This window comes from Drosophila biarmipes, chromosome 3R (genome assembly GCF_025231255.1).
Source record: "Drosophila biarmipes strain raj3 chromosome 3R, RU_DBia_V1.1, whole genome shotgun sequence".
Lineage (NCBI taxonomy): Eukaryota > Metazoa > Arthropoda > Insecta > Diptera > Drosophilidae > Drosophila > Drosophila biarmipes.
Window position 1 is genome coordinate 11,272,454 of NC_066616.1, and position 23,634 is coordinate 11,296,087.

Here is a 23,634-nt window from a genome sequence, read left to right on the forward strand (position 1 = left end):
ACAAACCACAAATGTGGGTATTTCACTAAATAGGCAAAAACCCTAATTTAAATTAAGTAAATTGTACAAGTAAAAGTGGCACCTTTAGGTACTTTAGACCGCATCTCTACCTCAAAGCATCCTTCTAATCAACTCGCCACTTTGCAGGAAGAAGGCCCGTCGCTCCGCCGATGACAACGAGGAGAACGAGGAGGACTTCTACTACACGGATGTGGACGACGACGACGAGCAGGTGAAGCCCAGCCTGGCCTCCGAGCCGACGCTGAGCCACCGGGACATGGCGCGTCCGCCGCACGAGGATCCCGAGTACCAGAAGCAGATAGTGGGCAACTTCAAGTGGGTTTTCCTCGATCCGGGATGCAGGTCTCACCACTAACCCCTCTCCTCTTCATTTACACAGGCAAGGACGGGCCGGCGGCCACTACAACCACCTAACGCAGCCGCACGGACGCAGCATCAGTGGCAGCAGCATCCCGAGCACCCACCAGCAGCAGCTGCAGAACAACAACACCAGCTGCATCCCCACTTCGCACCTGGCCCACCACAACTACACCTGGCCAGCGGCGGCGGCGGTGGGCGGCGGGGGCGGCGGCATCTCCTCGTCCACGGGGACGGGGCTCGTGGCATCCGGGTCGCACTCCAGTTTGTCGTCCTCGCCGCTGGGCAAGCACGCCCGCTCGTCGTCCACCCGTCCGTCCCACTCGGTAGCGCCATATCCATCGCCGACATACGTCCAGCAGCAGCAGCACCACAGCAACAACCACCACACGCAGCACCACAACTACGCCGGCAGCAGCAGCAACAGCAGCCACAGCAGCAGCAGCAGCAGCCCGGTGATCCACAGCAACAGCAGTGCCAACAACATGCTGCAGCAGCTCTCACAGCAGAACGTCACGGTGACGGCGCACCACAGCCAGCAGCAGCAGCAGCAGCAGTTGCAGCAGCAGCACCACCACCAACAGCAACACAGCCACCAGCAGCAGCAACAGCAGCAGCACCTCCTGTCCAGTGTGACGATCACGCCCAACTACCATCCGGCGCAGCAGCAGCAGCAGCAGCACCACCAGCCGATGCGGCAACACCCACAGACAACTGCCGGCAACCTGGTTGCCCAAAACAACAGCAGCAATCCGCTGCAGCAGCAGCACCTGGCGCAGCCGGCGGTCGCCAAGCAGACGCCGCACTCGCCGGGCAAGAGGACGCGCGGCGAGAACAAGAAGTGCCGCAAGGTCTACGGCATGGAGAAGCGCGACCAGTGGTGCACCCAGTGCCGGTGGAAGAAGGCGTGCACCCGCTTCGGGGACTGAAAGCGACAGAAGTCGTCGACGGAGGCGGCAAACCAGGCGTCGGCGCAGCAGTCCAAGGCGGCAGCAGCAGCAACAGCAGCAGCAGCAACAACTCCCAACCCAGCAGCAACTCCCAATCCAGCGGCAGCAGCCACATCCTCCTCCTCCTCCAAGATGACCACCACGGTGGTGCGCTTGGCGGCCGAGGTGGCTGCTGGCAAGCAGCTGCCCTCCTCGCTGACCATCAAAACCAACAGGCGGTATGGAGGACAGCAGCAGCAGCAGCAACATCCCTATGCGGTGACCGCCAACAGCAACACAATCAGCAACAGGCCGGTGCGCATTCGCAGCGTGGCCACCTCGGTGATCGTGGCGCCCATGGCCAGCGCCAGGATGGAGGAGGACCAGGAGGAGGAGGCTGCGGAGGCTGCGGGTGAGGTGGAGCTGCAGCAGCAGGAGCTGGAGGCTCTGGAGGACCAGGAGGAGGCGCAGGTGGCCGCTGCCAACGGCCTGCTGGCCTGGAGCCGGGCGGCCGCCAGTCAGCAGCAGGCGCAGCAGGCCGTGCTGATGCAGGGCTGAGCCCGCCGAGAGCTGGACCGGCACCACCTGACACTGCTGACCCCCGCCTGCGGCCGCCGCCAGCCGACGACGAATCGCAAATGCAAATGAAAATGGTCTCTTCTTATTACTCTGCATTGAATGTGCACCTTAAACACGTAACGGTATCTCTTTTGTTGTTGTGCAGGTGTTTGCCAACTGCCGTGCAAATGTTGCTGACATTTGCGCCCGGGCAACATTTGCAATACAATAATCTAATTATTATCATTATTATTATCATTACTATTACTCTAACTATTACTGCAGTGCGTAAATATACATATACATATAAATATTTATTTCTAAACGACTTTGTTAATCCTTACGTTAGAGAGCGAGAGCAGCAGTTGGCAGATTTTTATATTTACACACAAAACGAAAGGAGAAAGCGACGCATAAGATACGCATGCCAGCTGTTCCGCATAAAACATAACAAAAAAACGCAAAAGAAAAAACAGCAAAAACAATTCAAACATAAACATAAACAACAACAACAACAACACGAAAACAAACAACCAACCAACAAACAAACAACAAACAATATTTAAAGCAAATATACATTTGATTTTTTAGTTGTAAGACCTAGTAAATTTTTCCTAGAATTAAGTGCAACTTCTGTTCTACTTCTCGCTCTAAACAAGAAAACGAAATGAAATGATGGAAATCGAGGCAAACCCACTCAAACAAGCAAATCAAAATGAAAGTTGAAAGATGAAAATGAGAAATGAAACTATAAGCAGAATATTCAAAACGAAACCCAATATGCATATTAAATATTCAAGGCGTTGCATCTGCACAGTAAATAGACATAAACGAAAATAGTTAAATTACTTGCATATAATCATGTGTAACTCGATCCAAGAGCCGTTTAAGCCAATTGTAAGTGTGTGTTAAGCGCTAAGAGTTAAGTATTAATCGACTTATGCATACGAGCGGCAGTAGGTGGACACACAGCTAAATAACCTAGTAATAAGCGCCCAGACACACCCACCCACCACCCACCACCACCCACAGACCCCAGCCCAAGCTGTCAGACTCCATAGAACAATTGCCCCGAACCCAAATCCGAACCCGGAACCACGCTAATGTAACATATAGACGTACGAGCAACTTAAACTTAAACGTAGTGAATTTTTAACACAACCAAGCAGACAGACAGGCCGACAGACAGACAGGTGGATTGTGAGGTAGATCCAAATCCTTATCGAGATGCAGAAGGGAACCGTCAAAATTTCCATTGGAGCCAGAGGGAAAACACTTTCGAACATGTTCAAATTTTAATACATTGTTAAGTTGATATTTTCTAAAACACACCTAAGCGAAAACGAGCTAGATTCGTCTATTGATTAATTTGTAATGAACTTATGACTAAAACTAAGATTTAAAAGGAAAACTTTTTGCGTTGTGCAACTGTTGTGAATTGTTCAAATTACGGTATACACATACAGACAATGACGTCACAAAGGACCCAGCGAGGTTTGCGAGGATATAAGGAGGAACACGATGTACGATACGACCTACGAGTATGGTATATGAAGTCTGCCTAGAGACGGCCAGAGATTGAGATTGAGAGCAGGAGAATTTACGGAGAAGAAATGAAAATACACAAGGAATTCTTAACCAAATTGGAAGTACAAACTAAAGTCTAGAATATGTAAATATAGAACCCCCATACCACACTTAAAGAAGGAGCAAAACGGACGAACGGACGAGGGCGAGCAGTGCAATGGGTTGAGCAATCCTTATGAAGTGGAGGGGATAGAGAGCGCAGAGGAGGAAAAATTGAGCTTAGGCGGCAGCAGCTTTAAAAAGTTTTTGAAAATGAAAATGGGAAAGTTACGGAAAAGCGGGGAAAGCGGGGAAAGCGGGGAAAGCCAACAGTTGAAGGTTGAACGACGAACGATGAGAGATGAAGGAGTAAAACACGCAAACGAACATTTCATTGAAACTGTTTGCCGTGATTTGAATGAAATTCATAATGGTGGCCATTTTGTGTAATGCGAAAAAGTTTAACAACATTTTACACTTGTATTTCGTTTTTATTAACTATAAGTTTAATCGAACCAAGAACAGATCAACAGGAGCGATCGTAGCGAGGCGAGAAAATGCAATACATTTTACTTACTTTTGTCTGTCGCCCCCGGGGGCGTCTATTCTTTATTACAACTACGATTACGAGTATGATTATTGTCATCATTATTATTGTTTTTCTTGCTAATTTTCGTGCACCACACACAAAACACACAAACCACACAGCAAACACCCCCACACAGCGTAGTTAAGTGCGTACACTCGATCTATTTCGTTGCGTTCTGGAAATTATTTAAACTTAAGTGATATTTTTAAAGAAACACCAAGAAGAAGGAAAGAAAACTATCCATTATCATATAATTATCGCTAATATTTCTACTATCTTATGTGTACGATTACCGAGATCACGAAAAGAGCAAGAAATGCAGGGCAGGCTGGCCTCCCCGACAGGTGGGCATCCTCAGAACCCCCGCCGGGGACCTGACCTGGCCCGAAAAACAGACAACGGAGGAGGCAGAACACTAATGCTTGACCAAGATTAAAGTGAAGCGGAGAGAAACCTACAGAATATCAGCAAGGGTCAAAGCTCTAATCCATCGAACATGAATGCTAGACTCATTCAATAGCGAAAATAATATTTCTTTTTAATTTTTTTTCTTGAAAAGAATACAACACAACAACAACAAGAACACCCATTTTATTAAAAAATATACAATTGTTATTTATAATTAAACAAAACGAAAACCAACCCTCTTGTTTTCATTATGATTTCGCTTTTCAGTTGCTTCACTTATGCCTTGTTTTGGAAAGATCGCTTTCCGGAGTTACGAAATTGCGGAGGCCTCTTCCGCGGAAGAGAAGAGATTGCATTTCTCGAACAGACACGGTTTCTCCCAGGGTCTCAGGCGTAGAGCAGATCGCATTGGTATCCAATTGTACGACTTTCTACCGCATCTCTTGGTGCTGCCCAGGTAGTTCGTTTCCTTTCCGCCGATCTAAGCCGCTCCTAGGACAGGTGTACGGACCAGGAGGTGCTTACGCGACACAGCTGCAACAGATCGATGTGTGTTTATGCCCCAAACTAGCTATACAGATATAAGCGGGCTTATTGCCCCAGAACTCGTAGATGGACACTTATGATATTTCCTCTGATATTTATCGTCGTTATTGATGTGTAAACATAGCATTAACTCTAAGCTAAGAAGGATTCGGAGCAGTCCCCTAAGGAGGTTCGAATCGAGTTCGGTTTAAATTAGAAATCTCACGGCAGCTGGCGGTCGGACCTGGATCTCAGGTGGGTCCCGGATCCGACGCAGCGATTGCTGGTTCAGCGCGGTATGTTGCATCCACTAACGATAACTAAGTAGTTATACTTGATACATTATATACATATATACAGTACATTAAGGTGTGTAGCTAGGGGCGAGGAGGAGCGGAACTCATGGATGTGTTATCTGTGGGGTTCCGACTCCCATTCCGAATCCCCGCCAGAATCGGAGCTCTGCGACCGTGGCTGCGGCCTGGGCGTCTTTGTGTGTGTGTTGGTGTTCATTTTTTGGATAATTGGAAAGCGAAATTAGTTTTAAAACAAAATTGCATTCAATATAAGGCTGATTTATTTGACTCGTTCATTTTGATATACACACCGGGGCACACACACACTCGGCACACACGCACACCCACGCATATCAGCCAGGCAGCTGTCGGTGCTAGACATTGAATTCCATTTAAGATAAGTGCATTACGTCGATTAGTTTAGTGAGTATCCAGCAAAAGACTTGCGCCTCGTTTATTTGGCTGCGTTTTCATGAACCCCACACTCGCATCGACACCATTTCACCGACGAGAATCGAACGGAAGAGCGGCAAAACAGGATTAAGGCCATGTCCTGGGGGTGGCGATTCGCATGGCATCCCCCGGCAGCCAGGGAAGGGTTGTTGGAATCGAAAGCTCTACACTGCCAGCAACGAAGCCACAACCGCATTCGCATTCGCATTCGCTCATACCATCTTGCTTTGAAAGCCAAGGAAATCACAAATTCGAGTAAAGCAATAAGCTGTTTATACAATCAAGTACTTGTAGTCCCCGGTAATCATGCATCCTGCACCACCCATTAGAGCATTCTTGTGAACTGACTGATACTTCAAACCAAAACCAAATACGAAGCGAGATTATGCGTAGTGAAAAGCACGGACATCACCCGTGAAATCATCTAGCATAGGCCTCTGCCGCAGTTGGGCGAAGGCACAATTTCAATAATAGGTTTTAAATAAGTTTTTCTACCCACGAGTTGTTGTAACTTTTTTACAATTTAAATTTACGATAATTGGCAACGGACAATTGTTTTGATAACTGAAACTGAAATCGAAACTGAGGAGGAGGCGATTGTGAGGATGAGAGCCATGCGGCCGAAATTGTATTCAATTATTTTGCATTGATTGGCTGGCAACTGAAACCACTAGATGTCTTCAAAATTGGCTAAATGCATCCTTAATTTCAAAAGACTTTTTGTTCGGGGCGAACTTAGCAGAGCCCACTGGAAATCGGAGGAGGGCGTCAGGAAAATCCTAACATTAAAATTTAAAATTATAACTTAACAGCTAACAATTAACAATTAATAAGTAACGATAATCGGTTTAGTTGGGCTAACTGAGGACTTTATTAGGATCTAGGCGACGTGAGCAGTGAGGTAGAGGATACGTTGAATGACTTGACTCGACTTGATTAAAATTAGACGCTCCCACTCCCCAACCTCCCACCACACTTGTATTTCTACTTGTATGTCTAGCATTAGGGGCATCCCCCAGCACACACACAGCCACCACTCATCGTCACCTTGAAACTTTTCGTGTTTTTATGTGTAGTTCGTAAGATCGTAATGCGAGGTGAATCCGCGATATGATATGATATATACTTGTTGTTGTGTCTACATCTATAGGACTTCTGTAAGGGAAGCCACGTACCCAGCCAGATCGATTCATCCTTGTTTTGTTTTCACCTTGTTGACTTGTTTGCTGTTACGAACCTATTATGGTCCACTGCGATTCTATTACCCCACTGTGTACTTATCTCGGTTCTGCTTGGACTAGCCAACTAGTTGAACTGGTTGAACTGGAAGTTAGGCTAGAGCAAGCTTTAACGGCGGGCGGCGGTCGTCAGGATCGCCGTGCGGCCACTGATCACCACATAACAAGGTACAAAAGCGGCGCAATTGGGGCGGCACCCGCCCACCCCCTGCCACGCCCATTAGCCAGAGGCGAAATTAAGGCCTGGAGCAGGTGAAAAACGAACGGAGGAGCACTAGGACACACAAGAACATACAGATACAGTTACAGAGGCATTCAGAAGATTCAGAAGATACAGATACAGATACGGATAATACTTAAATTACGAGCTAGCGTAACGGAGTTTTGCATTTCCAAACGAAAACCATATGAGAAAAAGTAAATAACCAGCAACTAAGTGTCGTGTATATTCCATGTTAAAAATACAGCAGCAGCAGGTGCTAATAAGCATATAATTATACATGTAAACAGCATATATTTAAATACAGATAATATATATAACCATATGCATACATATATCTAACCGAAATTATGAATAGCGACCGAAACCGAGAGCAGGAACTCCCTTCCGACGGCGGAGATGGTTCGCGAGCCCTAGAAAAACGTACATAGGTGTGCATTAATCATACGTACCGTTGTCTCAGTGTGAAAAAGCTTAAGTCCACACCGAAACTAATGTAATAGCAGCTAAACTCGAGGATCCCAGAGCAACCCAATCACTGGCGACCCCGACCCCTACCACTTAAAGAGCATTACGAATATTACGAATACCCAAAATACAGAGCAGCAGAGATGTTTAACACTTCAATTAAACATTGGTGAGAATCGAGTACCTACGAAACTGAAAGATAGAGAAAGGCGCACTGGGCGACTATATTTTTTGCAAAGCAACTAAACTAACCGAAAACGTTTTACGCGCGAACATTTTAGACATACAAAAACAGGGGAGGGCAGTAGGATTGCGAAGCGAGGGGAACACAGAGGACACACCCAAACTACAGATCATAAATAGATATATTTTGCGTCTTTATATATGTATACAGGCAAAGGGCATATTTGTATATTTACACCCAATGTACAGATCGAGGCTACGAATCACAGCGGCTAGGCAAATAGGGATACTTTAGTACTTGTTGCTCGGTTGGCTTTTTATGCTTCATGTTGACTCCGACTCCAGATCAGCCATACTAGCCCCATTTACCCTGAGGACGTGCACATTTTGTACTTGCATATGTACGTAAACCTAAGGATCCATCACCATCACTCCAATCATCCATCGCAAAGGCATTAACTCTAACACCACTCACGCTATAAAAGAGAATCCCACAAGTAAATCATTTTCAAAACTATTTTAAGCGAATAAAATATACAACAAGAAAGCAAGAAACTCTAAAATCATTTCAATGGACGTGTTTATGAATGTTGATTTTAAACAATAAATCGAAATCAGAATGAATAAAATTAAACAACTAATTGTACGAATAAGCTAAACACAAGAGAAATTCTATAATAAAATAAAAACAGAAAAGACAAGAGCAAATGATACTTTCAAAACTAACTGCCAGTGTTTTGTTGGGTTGGTGGAAACATCACTTGGTCAGCGCAATATAGTCCGATTGCACCATGTAGAGCACATGCACCAGGATGACCGAGGTGCTCTGGAAAAGTAGGGAGCGATTCATGCGAAAGGTGCCAAAGACGGCGATGTAGGTGTGCTGGCCAGCCAGTTGCAGCGACAACCATTCGATCTGTAAGTACTTTGGGAAGTCAGAACTTTTCTTATAGCAAGGGCACTGCTTACTCACCCTTCGCTCCACCCGAGCGCATTGCTTGTGAGGGGTTCTCAAGATGTCCTTGGTTGCATCCAGTAACAAATCTGTGGCATGGGTCATGCTGTTCATCAGCACCGAGAACATCAGAGGCTGGATGCAGATGATAAAGGCCAGTACCACATAGCTGAGCTCGACGTCGACATCCCTTCCCAAAACCACGCGTATCGCCATATAGCCCGCCACAATGCCACTCCAAAGATTGCGGGCCATGTACATCAGAAGGACGAACTTGAATATGGAGCAGACCTCCGAGGTGACATCGGTTAGGCACTGAAACATGGTGTGCAGTTTCTGAATTTGAGATAGTTGGCTAGCAACAGTTCTTGCTTCTGAACTATCCAGGAGTATCATCTCCAGGCCGGACTGCAATCTCCACCAGCACTGGCATATCTCGGTCAGGATGGCGAACACCAGGTAGTTCATCGCAAAGATCATGCACTCGGGCAGGAAGCAGTTGCAGGGGTGGTGAAAGCCCACCCGGATGCTTATTAGCCACATGGTCACATGGATGCCGAGGCGAAGGATCAGCAGGATGGCGGCCAGGAACATCAAACAGTCCACGAAGAGCTGTTTGCCCCTCGGCACTCGGTATCCCAACTGCCTGCTCTGCTCCCTTTGATGCCTTAACTTCTGGAGAACCTCAAAGATTCTGTTTTGCCAAAGGAAGCAGCAGGCCATGGAGCCGATTATAGCCAGAAACACCAATGCGAAGTAGGTAAAGAAGTTCATCGTCATTAGCTTGGAGTTTTTTATTTCTGCAGCATGCTGCTCCCAGAAGTCCAGCAGGAACATTGTGCTCAGGCTGAAGACCAGGAAGTTGTGCACCACTCGGTAGATGGCCAGCCAACGGGACCAGCGAAGACTCTTCGATGCGCTGTCCATGTAAAAATCCAGAATTCCATTGAGGGCACAGAAGCAACCCAGGGCAAGTTGCAACAGCCTTCTTGGCGACGGCATGACCTTTTCCACTAATTCCTGCGTAGCAACTGGGGGAAATTCACATTAAGCTGTCACGTCGATTACCACAGATTTGATCTGTTGGTTATACTAGCCCATGGGAACACTTGTTGCTTAAAAACTAATTAATTGGGCTCATAGCCATCGATTTCTTTGACAACTACTCAAACTGGTACTTCGGCAAAGTGAAACCTATAATAGAAGGACAGACCTATAAATATTGTATTAAATATGCAATAAAAGGTGAAAACTATTTTTAGTAATTAAATCTGTAGAAAGGTAAGAGGTTATTATATTAAATTGAACATAACGATTTGTATATTTTAAAATATAAAAAATATTACATGAACATTTTAGCAAGGTAATTATTTATCAACTTTGCAAAGTAAACCATCCTCTTACTAATGAACTTTATTAGACCCCCTTTCAGAGACAGCTTTGGTATGGCAAGCATTTGCCACGCGACACCATCGACTGGCTGGACCACGAAGCCGAGCTCGAGCTGGATTGAACGATCCGATCCCATCCCAGTGCCATCGATCGGCTGCCGTATTTTAGCGCGCTGCCCGGCGGGCCCAACTTCAGTTTGGCAGCAGCAATCACGCGAATCAGTTCGAACCAGAAGCGAAACGACCCCACGCTATCCGAGCCACTGCATCTGAAACTATGTGGAAAACGGCCGCCGCTTGACGGTTGACGAATTTCGGAATTGTCATCACCTTGAGAGCAGAGCACCGCCGGGGCTAATTGAATCGGGATCGGAAAAAAGTGGAAATTAATGCGAATGGACTGCAATTTGGGGACGCGGACAGAGCTTGCCGATTTTTTTGCTAAACTGCCGCGAACGCGACAATCAGAGTGCTAAGTGCGCTATCAATCAGTTCACTCCGAGGTCGGCTGCATTGTCATGGCTGGATTGCGGCTGCTGATCACCTGGCTGGTGGGGCTCCTCCTCCACCTGCTGCTCCCGGCGCGGGCCCACTACATCCAGATAGACCACGAGGAGTTCCGAGCCAGCGGCTTTCCGCATCCCCACTTTCCACCGCCCCCACTGACGCCGCTGGAGCACCTGCCCCAGGTCCTGGCCGCCAAGGAGCTGACCCCCGCCGAGGTGATGGTGGACCTGACCAACTACCTGACCCACCGCCTGCTGCACTACCACTCCATCCTCAACCGCAACAACTTCGCCTTCTCGCCCACCGCCCTGGTCAGTGTCCTGGTGGCCCTGTTCGAGGGATCGGCTGGCCACAGTGCCGAGGAACTGCGCCATGTCCTGCAGCTGCCCAACAACCGGGACGTGACCCGAGTGGGCTACCGCGACATCCACCGACGATTGCGGGTGAGACAGGGGCACCCACAAGTGGGCCAATGTGCTTGCTTTGAACTTAACCCACTGCCATCGGAGGGGCGCCCACTCGAGAATCCCCTTCGAAATTAAATGCCAACGCACATTTACACGCCTGGCTGAGCACCCACAAAAGGGGAAACCCATCGCAGGGGGGAGGGAACTGGGAAGGGGGCATTCTGCGAAGTGGTCATTGATAAAGAACAGATCCAAAAAACAAATATGCGTACTGCCAAACAAATTGCCCCAGGCCCATCATGACCACTGCTCGATTGATCTCTAATCTGGTTTCAATAGTTCGACGACCCCATTGGCTCGGTTAATCTCCCAAAAGTGACCAGCAATTGTCCAAGTGAATAGATTTTTTAATTGGCAAACATTAAGTACCAGCTAGTGGATAGGTTTCGGGTAGTAAAGTAGCTCAATGGGGGCTTTAGAATGGATAACTAAATTTTTGAAGGGGATATTAATTAACAAAAAGTAAAGTATTCCTTATTTAATATTTCTATACCGAATTTACAGCGAAAATATAATGCTTGATATAAATGAGGAGTTGGAATATGTATAGAAATTAAAGTGAACAAACTAAAAAGATTTTAGAAATGTTGAGTTTTAAATCTACCTGAAGTCTAACATGCAGTCTAGATAACAAACCTAAAATAGTTTAAAAAGTGGTTTTCTTTAAAATAACTTATTATAGGTAAACCTATTGTAGAATATTTTTCTTAATTTTTTAGACTTACTTCTTTGGCTCCGACAATCCGCTAAAGGGACTCAGCTTGAACAAGGGCAACGTCACAGTTCTCAAGGACTTCGAGACGGTTCTCATGTTTTATGGGTACGACCTGAGTGTGGACATGCTCTCCTCCACGCCAGCCAATCTCACGTCAGATGCCGAGATGGTCAACACCACAATGGCCAGCAATTCCACGACCGCTGACATGGAAGCGGAGACCACAACGTTGAAGGACTCAGAGACCACAACTGAAGAACCTTCCACGACGACCACGGAGGCGCCTGTGACCACAACAACTGAGCCTCCAACCACCACCACGGAGGCGCCAGCAGAGGCAGAGGCCACCACTGAAGCACCTGCTACGACGTCCGGCGAGGAAGCTGCCGAGCCCGCCGCTGAGGATGAAGCGGCCGAGCTGGTGTCCGCCTTTGTGGCCGAGGAGGATGCCGAACCGCTGCTGCGCATCCAGAAGGCGCGCGTCTCCCGGCTGCCCGTCAGCAAGCTCCAGGCGCCGCTCAAGCACTCAAGTCCGATCACGCCAAAGCCCCTTTACCTGCCCAGTGCACGGACGATGGCTATGCCCATGATGGCTCGCCAGGTGGCGGAGCGGAAACCATCGCCAACACGCCAGGTAATATCCATTATAGCACCTCAGGTGGTGGGGAACATCTCGCTGACCCAGAAGACCAAAGTGGCGCGGCACAAGCGGCACGCGTTGCCTGGCTACAAGGATCTGGACGCGAATCTCTTCCTGACGCTCTTCAATCCGCACACTCACGTGCCGCACCATCCGCTGCACATTCCACCGCCAGTGCCCGTTGCCTTTGCGCCCATCACCAATGACTTTGAGCCACACTATATCGGAGAGGCGGCCGAGGGCAAGTCCAACTACAACACGGATGTGATCAGCCACGTCTTCTACCTGGGCAATCAGCAGGTGGTGCACACAACCTTCAAGGTGTACAACGCTGTCTTGTACTACAAGTACTTCGAGCACCTGAAGATGAGCGTGCTGGAGCTGGAGCTGGACACGCCGGAGTACAATCTCATGATCCTGCTGCCCGACTACCACACGGACATCGTGGCGGCCGCCGCCTCCTTGAAGCTGGGCCCCACTCTCCGGCTGATGCGGAAGCAGCTGAAGCCGCGGTGGGTGCAGGCCATCATTCCGGACTTTAAGCTGCACGGCACCATGTTCCTGACCAACGACCTGCAGAACGTGAGTGTTTTTTGGTAGAGTGCCATTCGAAGCCTTTTTATTGAGCTGTGTGTCTTTGGTTTGTGCTTTTTGTGTTGCAGATGGGAATGTAAGCATGGGCGTAATAGCAGCAGCTATCTGCTCACTTTTACTCTCGTTGCAGCTGCGACGTCTTCGAGCCGAATCGCGCGGATTTCAGGCCCATGACTGATGAGAAGGGCGTCTACGTGCGGCACATTGAGCAATCCATAGACGTCACCATCCGTACGCATCCCATCAATCAGCTGAAGCGTAAGTGTCTCGCATTGCAGCACACCTGAGTGGAGTGGGCCGAAGGCATTGAGCCGCAACGCATTGCGATGGCCCCACCTAATGGTGTTGCAACTGTTGCAGCCTCTGCAGCACGAGACAAAGTGCAATAAACACTTCCTTTCGCTCTCTAGGCAACTACGGCGCGCAAACGAAGCCCATTCAGATCTCCGTGAATCATCCGTTTTTGTTTTTCATCATCGATCGCGACCTGGACGTGGCTGTGATGTCGGGCCGCATACTCAATCCGCTGAACGTGCGCATCCAATGAAGCTCGACGAAGGTCGACCATCGAAAGTGATGAGCCCTTTGTTTCCCGGTGCCTACTAAAACGAAAAGTTAGCTATGCTTAGGTTAAAATGTAAATACACAGGGGAGTCACGGGCGGGATTTCAATATTATAACATTAAAAACCCACCTTCCCTGTGTCTCCCCTGTTAGGTTAAGCTCACCCTTTGCAAGTAAACGTAGTGATGCGGTCCTAAGCCTAATCAGTTTTGTGGGTTATCCACCAGAGACCTGCACGATGCGATGCCGATGCCACAAGTAAAATTAATCTTGCTGGCGACTCCACAAGTACATTTTATATCATGTAATGAAATACTACTTGGCCTTATAGCATCGCGTAAGTAGTTATAAGTTTACATTGGACATAATAATACTTATACGCGGACTTTTTAATGTAGCTTTTTATAATAAATACCTATTCTGAAGGTTTCGCAGTTTTCTTATTTTAAATAATTAATTAATTTATAAATTAAAATGGCTAAAACATGCTCTAAAGAAGTCAATGTCTTATTTTGTTGATGATCTCATGCAGGGTTTCAAATAGTTGGATTCTATGTTGGATTCTTCTGTTCTAAAGAATTCGCGGTCCACGTTCCCTTCGTACTAAATATGTAATTAATTTAAATTTTAAAAATTTAAAAAAGCTATTGAGCGATCCAATTATTTTTACTTTCAAACGATTCGAGCATAATTTTACCTACTCGTGCAGGTCTCTAGGATCCCCGTCTAGTACTGGTAGGTGCCGAAGACGGTGCACACGCAGAAGAGACTGGTGTTGCTGAAGACCTCGGAGACGGAGGTGTCGCAGTCGCAGTCCCAGCAGCAGCGCGAGTTGTAGGTGGCCCCCGCGCCCAGCTCCTGGCCGAGCATCACCTGGACGACGTGCTTGTAGCGCTTCACCTTGGAGCTGCTGGCTATCTGCTGGTTCACCTCGTCCGCGATCTCACTCGTCCACGTCTTGGCCACATCCTTGTCGTAGGTTTTGTCTTTAAATGAAGGAGTTGCTTAGCAACTTGATTTTATTGTATGAATTATGGATTTTCTCACTTACCCTTGAGCTTGTCGGCCATCACGTTGTTCATTATGTTCTTGATGGTGGGCAGGGGAAACATCTCTCCAAAAGCGGGTCGCATGCTGTAGGCGGTGGGCTGGCCAGCCGGCTTTTCCGACTTTTCCGACGTTTTCCCGCCATCAGCTGAGCCCGAGTTTTGACTTCCTGGCGTCTTTTTTTTCTGCTCTTTATCCTCCTGTTTCGGAACTGCGGATGCTTGGACTGACTTGGTTGCTTCCGCATTGGATTGTTTATCAGCCATTGTTTTTCTTATTAAGCGTAGATTTATTTTAATTTCAGAGAGGAAAAACAAATAAAAACAACTTCGCGGCTGTGTAGTGTGACCTTGCTGATAACGTTGAAAAATACCATTCGGCAAAAAAAATACCATTATAAGAAATACCATTGAGTCGGAGTTACCATCGGGTGCAAGAGAGGTGCCATCTTTTTCCAGTTCAAAATTTAAAAAATCAACTAAACTAAAAAAATATGTTTGATTTTAACAATCTTATATTAGTGGATTAGCACTAAATCTTTTTAAAAAGTATTACAACTTTTAATTCATTTAATTATTTTAATCGAGCCAAGGTTTGGTTGTAGAGCTCTTGGAACACACTTACACTTTATAGAAAACTATACGAAAATAGTATGCAGATAGTTGAACATTGCCCGCAACCAACCCGTCGCTTTAGGTTTCATAAAATCTTTATTCAATTCAAAATAAATCGAAAAGTTACATAATAAATTCGATAAATATGTTCTTTATATATGCAGGTTATAAATAAAATTACACAATAATTTAATTCATTTCATTAGTATACAGTTAATGGTTGCTTTGCTCTCGTACATCGTTATGTGTATGTTGGCTCTCGCATATAGAAAATATTTGTGTGCATCTCTTTGTGTTCACTTTGATTTTGGTTGGGCAGCAAATGACATATTACATACAAGGGTGTGCCGTTCGGGAGGATGTGCCGGTGCTTGGTCAAATAAATAATAATACATTCAAACGGTATACACATCGCTAAGGGGTAATAACCTAAGAAAACTCAAATACACCATTTACAATTGCTCAAAATCACATACCCGTTGCACATGTTCACGTTTCACAACAAAAATCAACGCATTACATTAAATAAAAAACAACATATTGCATGGGACATACAAGGAGATCCGACCGATCTCAGTGGCATCGACTAACTAAAACATAAAATTATGTTGAATACAGAACTAAAGGTATTCTTGAAAACAATCGTACTCCCTACTTTCAGATTGAGAATTTAGTTTTTGGTTTTGATTTCTTCTCTGCCCGTTTTTACATTAACCTTGCGCGCTTCTCCGAAATTATTTAGGCTCACTACTTAAATATACCTATTGAAATTGTTCTCTGCCAGCTTAATCACTTTGAATAGTTAGTTGCTCGTTTCGGCTACAGCTCATGGGTTTTAGTATTGTTAATTTTGTATATTCAGCTGCCTTTTTGGTACGTTCTCCCCTGTATCATCTTAAGTATTCAGGCTCAGCAGTCCGTTTAGTACTTCGCAGACCAGCAGACCCCAGGGAAAGTGAGCTATTCAAATCTGAAATGAAAAATGGATTATAATTTTAATACGAAACTTAAGGGATCAAACTTACGTTCGACTCTTCGTGGTCATGCGGTTGTCCGGTCAGCTTTATGCCCGTTGCCTCGGCTGAGGTGGATGCCGATCCCGCTGCGGTGAGGTCCAGTTGGGAGGCAGTGGGTCGTAGGGCAGCTCGCTTGGCGACGATTTCCAACATCTCATTCAGTATTGCACCCTCAGCGGCCACATCGGCGGAACTTTTGTCCAGTTCTGTGATAATACGGGTGGTATATTAGAGGTGTGATTTGACTATTATACTTAGAAGATCATAAGATCTTAACCCCAATACTCACTGTTGCAGGACAAGCGCAGGTTGAGCTCTTCCTTGAGCTGGGCATGCCGATACTCCAGTTGCAGTTCCTGTTGCCTTATAGTCAGTTCCTCATCGCGTTTCCTAGGACCACATAACATTAGCTTCCTCACTTTGATAGCTTTATTTGTTAACTTACTTGAGTGCTGTGATGTTACGCCAAATCTCCAAAAGTTCCTTGAGTAGCTTCTCGTCGTTGTCCTTCGTCGCGTCCAGGCTGAAAAATAGGCTGTGGTTAGTTGATATTCTCATTAAATAAGCCAGATGGCAAGACCCACTTTTCAATATTCTGCGCCTCGCCCCGCAAGGCCTTCTCAATAAGCACGCCGCGCGCCTCCAGGTCCTTTAGCTGCACCTCGATCTCCTCCTGCTCCCGCTGAATCTCTTGAGCGATTCGCAATCGCTTGAGCTCAGCCTGTCGCGAAGCCTTCGATATGGCACGTTGCTTCTTATGCTCCCGTGTCTCGTTAGCGTAGCTCTCATCTGCAACCAAAAAGGGTTAATAACCAAGCCAAATAGCTTGCACTTGGATGATTCAGTGGGCCGGGACAGGACACTTGGGGAAGGGGCATATGCGGACATAGAATGAGAACAACAAACCATCGGATCTCTGATAGTTCAGAGGCAGAGGCGGAATGGGCGGTGGAGTCTGGTCATCCAGGGCCTTCGGATAAGCTGTGGCCAGGTGGTGGGGCTTGTGTATGTAGAGCTGCGGGCTGGATGAAGAGAACGATTCGGGTTTCGGTTTCGCGTTGTTCGTTAGCTTTCGGTAGCGACTGTTGTTCAGATACTCTTGAGAGTGGTTTGTCTGTGATGCGGATCCTGCGCCTGCCGGAGCATTGCAGACGAGCAAATCCTTGTCCTAGTGTGGCATCGTGTTTGGAGGTATCAGAATATATATCGGGTTAAATGTGTGTTTTAGAGAGGTATCAACAGGTGGAAAAATGTGAAACATATCGGAAAGTAAACAGCTGTTTTAGTTCTCTGATTAAAAACAAAATGTTATTTACTAGGAAATTGTATATACATTTAACGTGCAGGATGTCCAAAGACAGGAAGCTTAACACATATTTCTTATGGTTTACCGTAACCGGGAGTCCAGGGAAACCAATCATGCGAATAAATCCATCCCATTAAGCACTGCTTAAAATAATTCCCAACAAACAATAATGTGTCCAGCGCTTAAACCATTAAAAACTTAAATATAAAAGCACACAACAAAATATCCTTAAGTCCGTAAGGTTTCCCTGAAACCTTCAGCTACCTTGTGGTACATAAAAATAATATAAACATAAATGTTATTTAAGAGGCATAAGGGAAAACAAAAAATTATACAGCAGGCAAACTTAAAACTTAAGACTTAAATAACTTTTGCTGGAATTGGGTAAAAGAAAATGAAAATAAAATAAATGAAAACAAATTAAAATAAAATTGCGGCAATTTAATTGCGTTAATAGGACAGAAAACAGACAGAAAGCCCATTGAGATGGAGGGATGTGCGATTAGAAACAAATCGAAATAAAATTTGCGGATGCCAAATAATAATAATAATACTAAGCTTTAGTGAGTGCACAGAATTTGGAAAACTCGAAAGTGTACGGTATTAGGGGTTTAGAATAGTTAAAAGTCCTTACAGCAAAACCGAAACTCCTCAGATCAAAGCAAGACTGTAAATTGATTAAGAGAATTTTAGATGTTATGAGACACTTAGTACACCGAATACCAATATCTTTTCAGTTAAATAACTTAATGCTAGATGAGGTCGGATGAATCGATAGCCTGGACTAGCCAGCAGCTCCGTGAGGCAGACAACAATTGGTCACATCAACACCGACCAAAACCACATTACAGATACTTTTTCTTGGACAACCACTGACCTTGGACTTCTCCTTGGACTTGGGCGAGATGCGGAAGCGACTGAAGACACCACCTCCTCCTCCGCCTCCTGTCGCCGCATCCGAGATGGTGGGCGTGCCACTGCTGCTGGTGCCGGGTCGCTCTGACTGCTCAGAGTAGCCGGCAGCCACAGGGCCGCCCTGCTCCTTGGAACTGGTGGTCGCGGATGCAGAACCCTTCTGGAAGAAGCTGGACAACGACTGTATGAGACTCTTGCGCCGCTCCGGATCCTTTGCCCTCCGCCCGGACTTCGTTTTTGCTGCCTTCCCCTGGCCACCGGATGCCAAATTCGGATCGGATGTGAAGTCGGCCGCCTTGGCCTGGAGCACGGCATCCGTTTCCAATGGCTGCTTCTGCTGCTGACCCACCATATAGGCCAGATCGTTGACACTCTTCGAGGCACTCATTTTGCGGGCTCGCGCCGCCAGATCGCCCGATGGCATCTCCTCCAGCTGCTTGGGCTTAAGGGCTCTGTTTTGGTCGCAGTGCAACCGGGCGCGTATTATCTGCATCTTTTCCTCGGGACTGAGACCCAGCTCTGTGTTGGACTTCAGGCGAGCTCTGGCTCTAGCTTCGCTCCTCAGGTTCTCCGTTGAGGCGGAAATGTTGGCCACATCCGGCGCCGCAATACCTCCTGCTCGGTTAACTCTCGACGGAGCGGTGGGCTTGGCAAAGTCACCTAACTTTCCGCCGTTAAACGAGGCCGTCTTGCCCAGCTTGTAGCCCGTCAAGACACTCGAATCGATGTGCTCGCTGAAGGGACGCGGCTTGTAGAGATCACCACTGCGTGTGGGCGCCTGGACAGTGCGATAGGGCGACACATATGTGGATGTGGCAGACTTTTGCAACGGCCTCTCCACCGGCGGCTTCGGTCGCTCCTCCGCCGTGGAGGCATGATAGTGCGCCTGGCTGGAACAGTTCGAATCCTGCGGACTACATGCAGCCGCCAGCCTGGGCGTGGGACTCAAGCTGGCGCCACTGGCGTAGCCACTGGTCAGCAGACTCCGCTGGCGACTTCTATGCAGACGCTTCTCGGCGTTCAGCTGCTTTTTCGACTGCAGCTTGTCCATAACCAGGTCATGAATAAGATCCTTTTGCTTGGTGCGTTCTTTGGTGATCTCCTCCAGCTTGCTGCTGAGCGTGGGTATCTCAGGTACTTTGCCCGAAATGCTGGTGCTTCGCGGTCGCATCGAGACCGTGGGCTCCTCCACGGGCTTGGGCTGATCCTCGACCGATTCTATCACAGGTGCGTTGGTGTTTGACTGCAGGTTGGGCGGCTCTCCCTTGGAGCTCTTGCGCCGCTGGGTGCTGATCTGCGAGATGCGCTGCTGCAGCGCACGCACATACTCGAACTGGATCTGTAGGTCCTCCTCCTGCGGAGCCCCTTCCTTAGAGGCGTTCCCTGGCGTGGAGGAATTGGGCCCAGTGCTGCTACTGGTCACCGTAGAGGTTTTTGGTTGCTGCTCCGAGCTGCTGGGCGTAGAGTCACCCTTGCCCGCTGCCAACATAGAGGCAAATTGATCGAGCACCCGGGGCGAGGAGGTGTCCAGTGGGCTAGTGACCACCGTCAGAGCCTCACTCTCCTCTGTTGTAGTCGGCTGAGTCTGCGATAGGCCCAATCCCCCCATACTATCATCATCCAGTTCGTTGAGCGTGCTTGAGTCTGTCAGGGATTGGGTCATGGCAGGAGCCACCTCATTCACCGGCGTCTTGGCATCATCGTGCATTATGTATGCCCCCTGCTCGATGTAATCAATGCCCAGTTTTTCGTCCCGCTTCGTCAGCAGAGGCGGAAGGTTTTCGGGGTAGCTAGATGGTGGAGCCGCTTTGCGGGTCGCCTTCTTGGGTTCCGCCTCGATGTACTCCATGTAACCCCTATTCTGAATGAGGGCCGTATTTGTGGCGGAGTAAGCCTCGGCACAGGAACCCTCCGAGCCAGTGTCCATAAACTCGATGTCATCAATGTCGATGGCGCTGAGGATTCCGTCCATCTGCACCACGGGCGCCTGCCTGGCCAGCTCGTGAATCACCTCGTTCCCACTGGGCAGTTTGCTGCGTCTACGCTCTTTGCGCCTCTTTATTGTGCCCTTGTTGGAGTTCAGCACAAACTCCATGTCCACGAAGTTCTCCGAAATGCAGTCGTCGGCTGTCCAGTCGGAGAGTTCTGTCTCCGTTAGCACATGCCCCGTGCCTGTATGCTCGGTTTCCGAGTCAGATCCTCGCGAGAGCACTTCGCCTGTGGGCGTCTTGTCACTGTCATGGGCAGTAGGCGTGGTCGGCGTATCTGGCGTCCTGACCAAACTGCTTAAATTAAGCGTAATGGGCTTCACAGCCTGGCTGTGCTCCACATTGCTCTCCACGATCAGCGGAAGGTTCTTCAAGCTCTCGATCTTATTTTCGTTTTTGCTGTCGAACTTTAGTTTAGGTGGTCCCATCTCTGGCAGAGGCGGCGGAGCAGTGACGTGGTGCTCCGCCTCGATGACGGTGCACTCTGCAGGCTCCGGAGTCGCTGTCACAGGCTCAGCCTCATGGTCGTCCTCCATCTCCACTTCATTCGTTTTAATCACCGGAGCCGGGGGAACTATAACGTTGGCGGGCATATCCAAGAACTTGATATCCTCGGGATCCCCGATGTATTTCCCGTTTACAATCATCAGGCTGTCCACCTGCATCAGCGCGCCACTTGTGTCGTGGATCTCCAAGCGAGGAACATTGTGCTTGCCGCCCGTTGTCTGGGTATCCGGACTGGTCGTAGACTCCAGGATGTAGTGTTGAATATCCTCAATGCTGGATGACTCTGAGCTTGAGCAGATGGAGCCGCTGCTGCCGGTGGTAGACATGACCTCCGGCTTGGCCTTGTCCCATGGAATATTGGGCACCTGTATCTGCACACTATCCGGCTCATAAAGCTCATGCTCGGCCACTTCCTTCTCCGGGGAGTCGCGCTTCTCTTCGTCCGAGTGCTCCAGCAGACTCTGCTGCTCCTCACCGCCTTGTGTTCCCTCTTTGATGTGTCCTAGTATATCAGGTATGCATTCCTTAACATCCCGCGAGACATCCGGTTTCGGTTCCTCCTTCACCTCCTGCTGTAGTTCGCTGATCTTGTTGCTGTCGGGAGTGAGGCGATCATCCACATCCATGGCGCCACCATCCATCAGCTGCTTCTTTGGCGTCTCCACCGCTGTGAGATCGATAATGTCGACCGGTTTCTCCGGAGTCACCAGATCTATGACTTCAATCACCGTCTTATTGTTCGTTGGCGTGGTGGGTGAACTTTTCCTGGCCAGCTGGTCGAGCAGCGTGGCATTCACCGCATCCGTGTACTCCATGCCCTTGTTCAACTCGTTCTTGCAGTTGACGAATACATTCTCTTTCTCGTTGTCCGTGGAGTGGCTGGAGGGAGCCTTCTGTATCCGAAGCTCGACGCGCAGATCGTTAATCACATTGCTGGTGGCGGAGCGGATGAGCTCATTGGCCTGTCCAGCTGCCTGACTGTGGCTACCCTCGCCCAACTTGGTGCGATCGAGGAAGGTGCGCATGCCGGCACTGATGTCGCTGCTGGGATTCAGCAGCTTCTGGCACTCCGAGATGTTCGACTGGAAGCTGCGGATGCGCGAGTCTAGCACCGAGGTGGATCCCGACTTTTGGATCTTGTTGCCATTGGCCGGCTCACCCAGCAAGTAGCGCTTCTTCAGCTCCAGGCTCTTCTTGGAGGCGATGCCCTCGGTGCTGGCCGTCTTGTTTAGCAAGTAGTCACCCGGCCGGGGATTCTGGAGAGGAGCACGCTGGCTGCTGATGAGTAGGGTGGGGTCCACTTGGACCAGCGGCTTGAACTGCGGCAGTGGCGGTTGCGGTTGGTACTTCTGGAGGTAGCTGCCGCCCTTCTCTCGCGCCGCTAGCTGCTTTTGGTGGAGTCCGGCGGCAGCGGCATTGGGTCCGATCATGGTGGACTTGACCTGGGATACAGAGAGCCATCAATAAGAAACATTATATTATAAAAATGTCTAGAGTTTTGAAATCACTTTTAAATTTCTTTAAGATGTCTGAAATAATAGATTTCATAATAATAGATTGCATACTTTAGGGTACCTATAAAATTGATTTTAAAACCCTTGTCGAACCCTCACTCACCTGGACCTTTGTGGGCTTCCTTAGATGGGTGTCATCGATGAAGATTTTGGGCGCTTGGCGTATAATCTCATCGTTGTCGAACTCGGAGTCGGTGGATATCTCAGTGGCAGAGTTGAGCTCCACCTCGTCGGGCGAGGTGCTCTCGGACTCGGTCTGGACCTGCAAGTGGAATATATGGATACACTGGAATTAGCGGGCGTTAAAACAGAACAAGAGGCAAAAAACGTAAGAACGTAAAACAAAAGCAAAGCGGGCCGGCATCAGCAGAGATCTGTCAGATCCTACAGCCTTATACACCCGCTGGCGGCGTTTTATGTACAGCGAAAACACCTTCGGTTCGCACATGCTAATTAGTCGGAGTAGTGGGTTAATTAATCAGCAACAACAGCGGCGTCTTCATGCCTTTAGGTACGATCCAGAAGGGAAACGAAAGGAACGCTGGCCGGGATTAGCTAGATTGGCTGGGGTTAGACCATTTGTTTTTGGACGGCAACAGAACGACACAACACTATTGAGTACTTTCTAGGCTTTACAGGTTTAGAGACTACAAACTTTCGGCTTTTTTATCGGGCTGCTTGAGTTCGGGGTTAGCGCAACATTTCGAGGACGGCTGTGCTTGAATTTACCTTCGTAGATCGTACCCAGGTGCATTTACTTTTCAACCAAGTGGCTAACTCGATCGAAGGCTAGCCTGGTTGCAGGACATGGACTGGACTTGAACTTGAACTTGAAGGCGTGGCACATCGAGAGCAGACAGGCGGGCGGGCGGTCTAGCATGGTTGTTTGGTTGGTTTATAGGTTTTTTCTTGGGCTGCTGATCGGGGGACCTATAGTGTTTTGTATGGGGCGGGGCCAGAGGTCAGGGTAGGGTCTTTTCTGGGGTTGGTTTCGCTGACGTTGGGTTGGCTCTCAGTAGAGATAATAGTTGAGGCGTCGTCTGTGGCCACAACGGGGTTAAGATATAAATAAAATAAAAAGAG

General features: G+C 48.1%; 5 protein-coding genes across 21 annotated transcripts in view; 2 read left to right on the plus strand and 3 right to left on the minus strand.

Moving 5' to 3' along the window:
* Positions 1-1,435, plus strand: part of LOC108031058 (zinc finger protein 704) — a 114,766-nt gene extending 113,331 nt beyond the window's left edge. For all 4 annotated transcript variants that reach the window (XM_017104259.3, XM_050888983.1, XM_050888984.1 and 1 more), the window contains exons 6-7: positions 148-336; positions 401-1,435. In XM_017104259.3, coding sequence (XP_016959748.1) covers positions 148-336; positions 401-1,307 — 1,096 coding nt within the window. In that variant the 3' untranslated portion in view covers positions 1,308-1,435. The remainder of the gene's footprint in view (positions 1-147; positions 337-400) is intronic.
* Positions 1,436-8,374: 6,939 nt separating this feature from the next.
* On the minus strand, positions 8,375-9,795 carry LOC108031061 (putative gustatory receptor 85a). Its single transcript, XM_017104267.3, has 2 exons — positions 8,785-9,795; positions 8,375-8,727 (listed from the first exon to the last, which is right to left on the minus strand). The coding sequence occupies exons 1-2, from the start codon at positions 9,766-9,768 to the stop codon at positions 8,569-8,571; spliced, it is 1,143 nt and encodes a 380-aa protein (XP_016959756.1). The 5' UTR covers positions 9,769-9,795; the 3' UTR covers positions 8,375-8,568.
* Positions 9,796-10,331: 536 nt separating this feature from the next.
* Positions 10,332-13,627, plus strand: LOC108031062 (uncharacterized). The gene is made up of 5 exons (XM_017104268.3): positions 10,332-11,107; positions 11,851-13,068; positions 13,149-13,156; positions 13,211-13,338; positions 13,491-13,627. Exons 1-5 carry the CDS (start codon positions 10,676-10,678, stop codon positions 13,625-13,627), a joined length of 1,923 nt encoding a protein of 640 aa, XP_016959757.1. The 5' UTR covers positions 10,332-10,675.
* A 531-nt stretch (positions 13,628-14,158) lies between these two features.
* Positions 14,159-15,043, minus strand: LOC108031063 (dynein light chain Tctex-type protein 2B). Its single transcript, XM_050888985.1, has 3 exons — positions 14,696-15,043; positions 14,342-14,630; positions 14,159-14,247 (listed from the first exon to the last, which is right to left on the minus strand). The coding sequence occupies exons 1-2, from the start codon at positions 14,955-14,957 to the stop codon at positions 14,371-14,373; spliced, it is 522 nt and encodes a 173-aa protein (XP_050744942.1). The 5' UTR covers positions 14,958-15,043; the 3' UTR covers positions 14,159-14,247; positions 14,342-14,370.
* Positions 15,044-15,382: 339 nt separating this feature from the next.
* The window catches only part of LOC108031398 (F-actin-monooxygenase Mical), a 44,470-nt gene continuing 36,218 nt past the window's right edge, over positions 15,383-23,634 (minus strand). For 8 of the 14 annotated variants that reach the window (XR_007764696.1, XR_007764695.1, XR_007764694.1 and 5 more), the window contains 2 exons: positions 23,281-23,591; positions 22,667-22,813 (listed from right to left, as the gene is read on the minus strand). Coding sequence is in view for 6 of the 14 variants with exons in the window: in XM_017104764.3 (XP_016960253.1) it covers positions 16,270-16,275; positions 16,331-16,527; positions 16,611-16,711; positions 16,767-16,844; positions 16,906-17,110; positions 17,228-17,489; positions 18,262-18,294; positions 18,505-22,479; positions 22,655-22,813 (5,016 nt within the window). In the remaining 8 variants the exon portion in view is untranslated. Of the gene's footprint in view, positions 16,276-16,330; positions 16,528-16,610; positions 16,712-16,766; positions 16,845-16,905; positions 17,111-17,227; positions 17,490-17,615; positions 18,002-18,261; positions 18,295-18,504; positions 22,480-22,654; positions 22,814-23,280; positions 23,592-23,634 lie in introns of those variants that run through there. The other 6 variants (XM_017104764.3, XM_050889208.1, XM_017104762.3 and 3 more) reach the window with 3 other exon arrangements.

Coding starts and splice junctions, on each gene's coding strand:
- LOC108031061 (XM_017104267.3), bottom strand. CDS start 9,768: ATGCCGTCGCCAAGAAGGCTGTTGCAACTTGCCCTGGGTTGCTTCTGT. Junction 8,728..8,784: donor GCGCTCGGGTGGAGCGAAGG/GTGAGTAAGCAG, acceptor AAGTACTTACAG/ATCGAATGGTTGTCGCTGCA.
- LOC108031062 (XM_017104268.3), top strand. CDS start 10,676: ATGGCTGGATTGCGGCTGCTGATCACCTGGCTGGTGGGGCTCCTCCTC. Junction 11,108..11,850: donor ACATCCACCGACGATTGCGG/GTGAGACAGGGG, acceptor TTAATTTTTTAG/ACTTACTTCTTTGGCTCCGA. Junction 13,339..13,490: donor TCCCATCAATCAGCTGAAGC/GTAAGTGTCTCG, acceptor TTCGCTCTCTAG/GCAACTACGGCGCGCAAACG.
- LOC108031063 (XM_050888985.1), bottom strand. CDS start 14,957: ATGGCTGATAAACAATCCAATGCGGAAGCAACCAAGTCAGTCCAAGCA. Junction 14,631..14,695: donor GATGGCCGACAAGCTCAAGG/GTAAGTGAGAAA, acceptor CTTCATTTAAAG/ACAAAACCTACGACAAGGAT.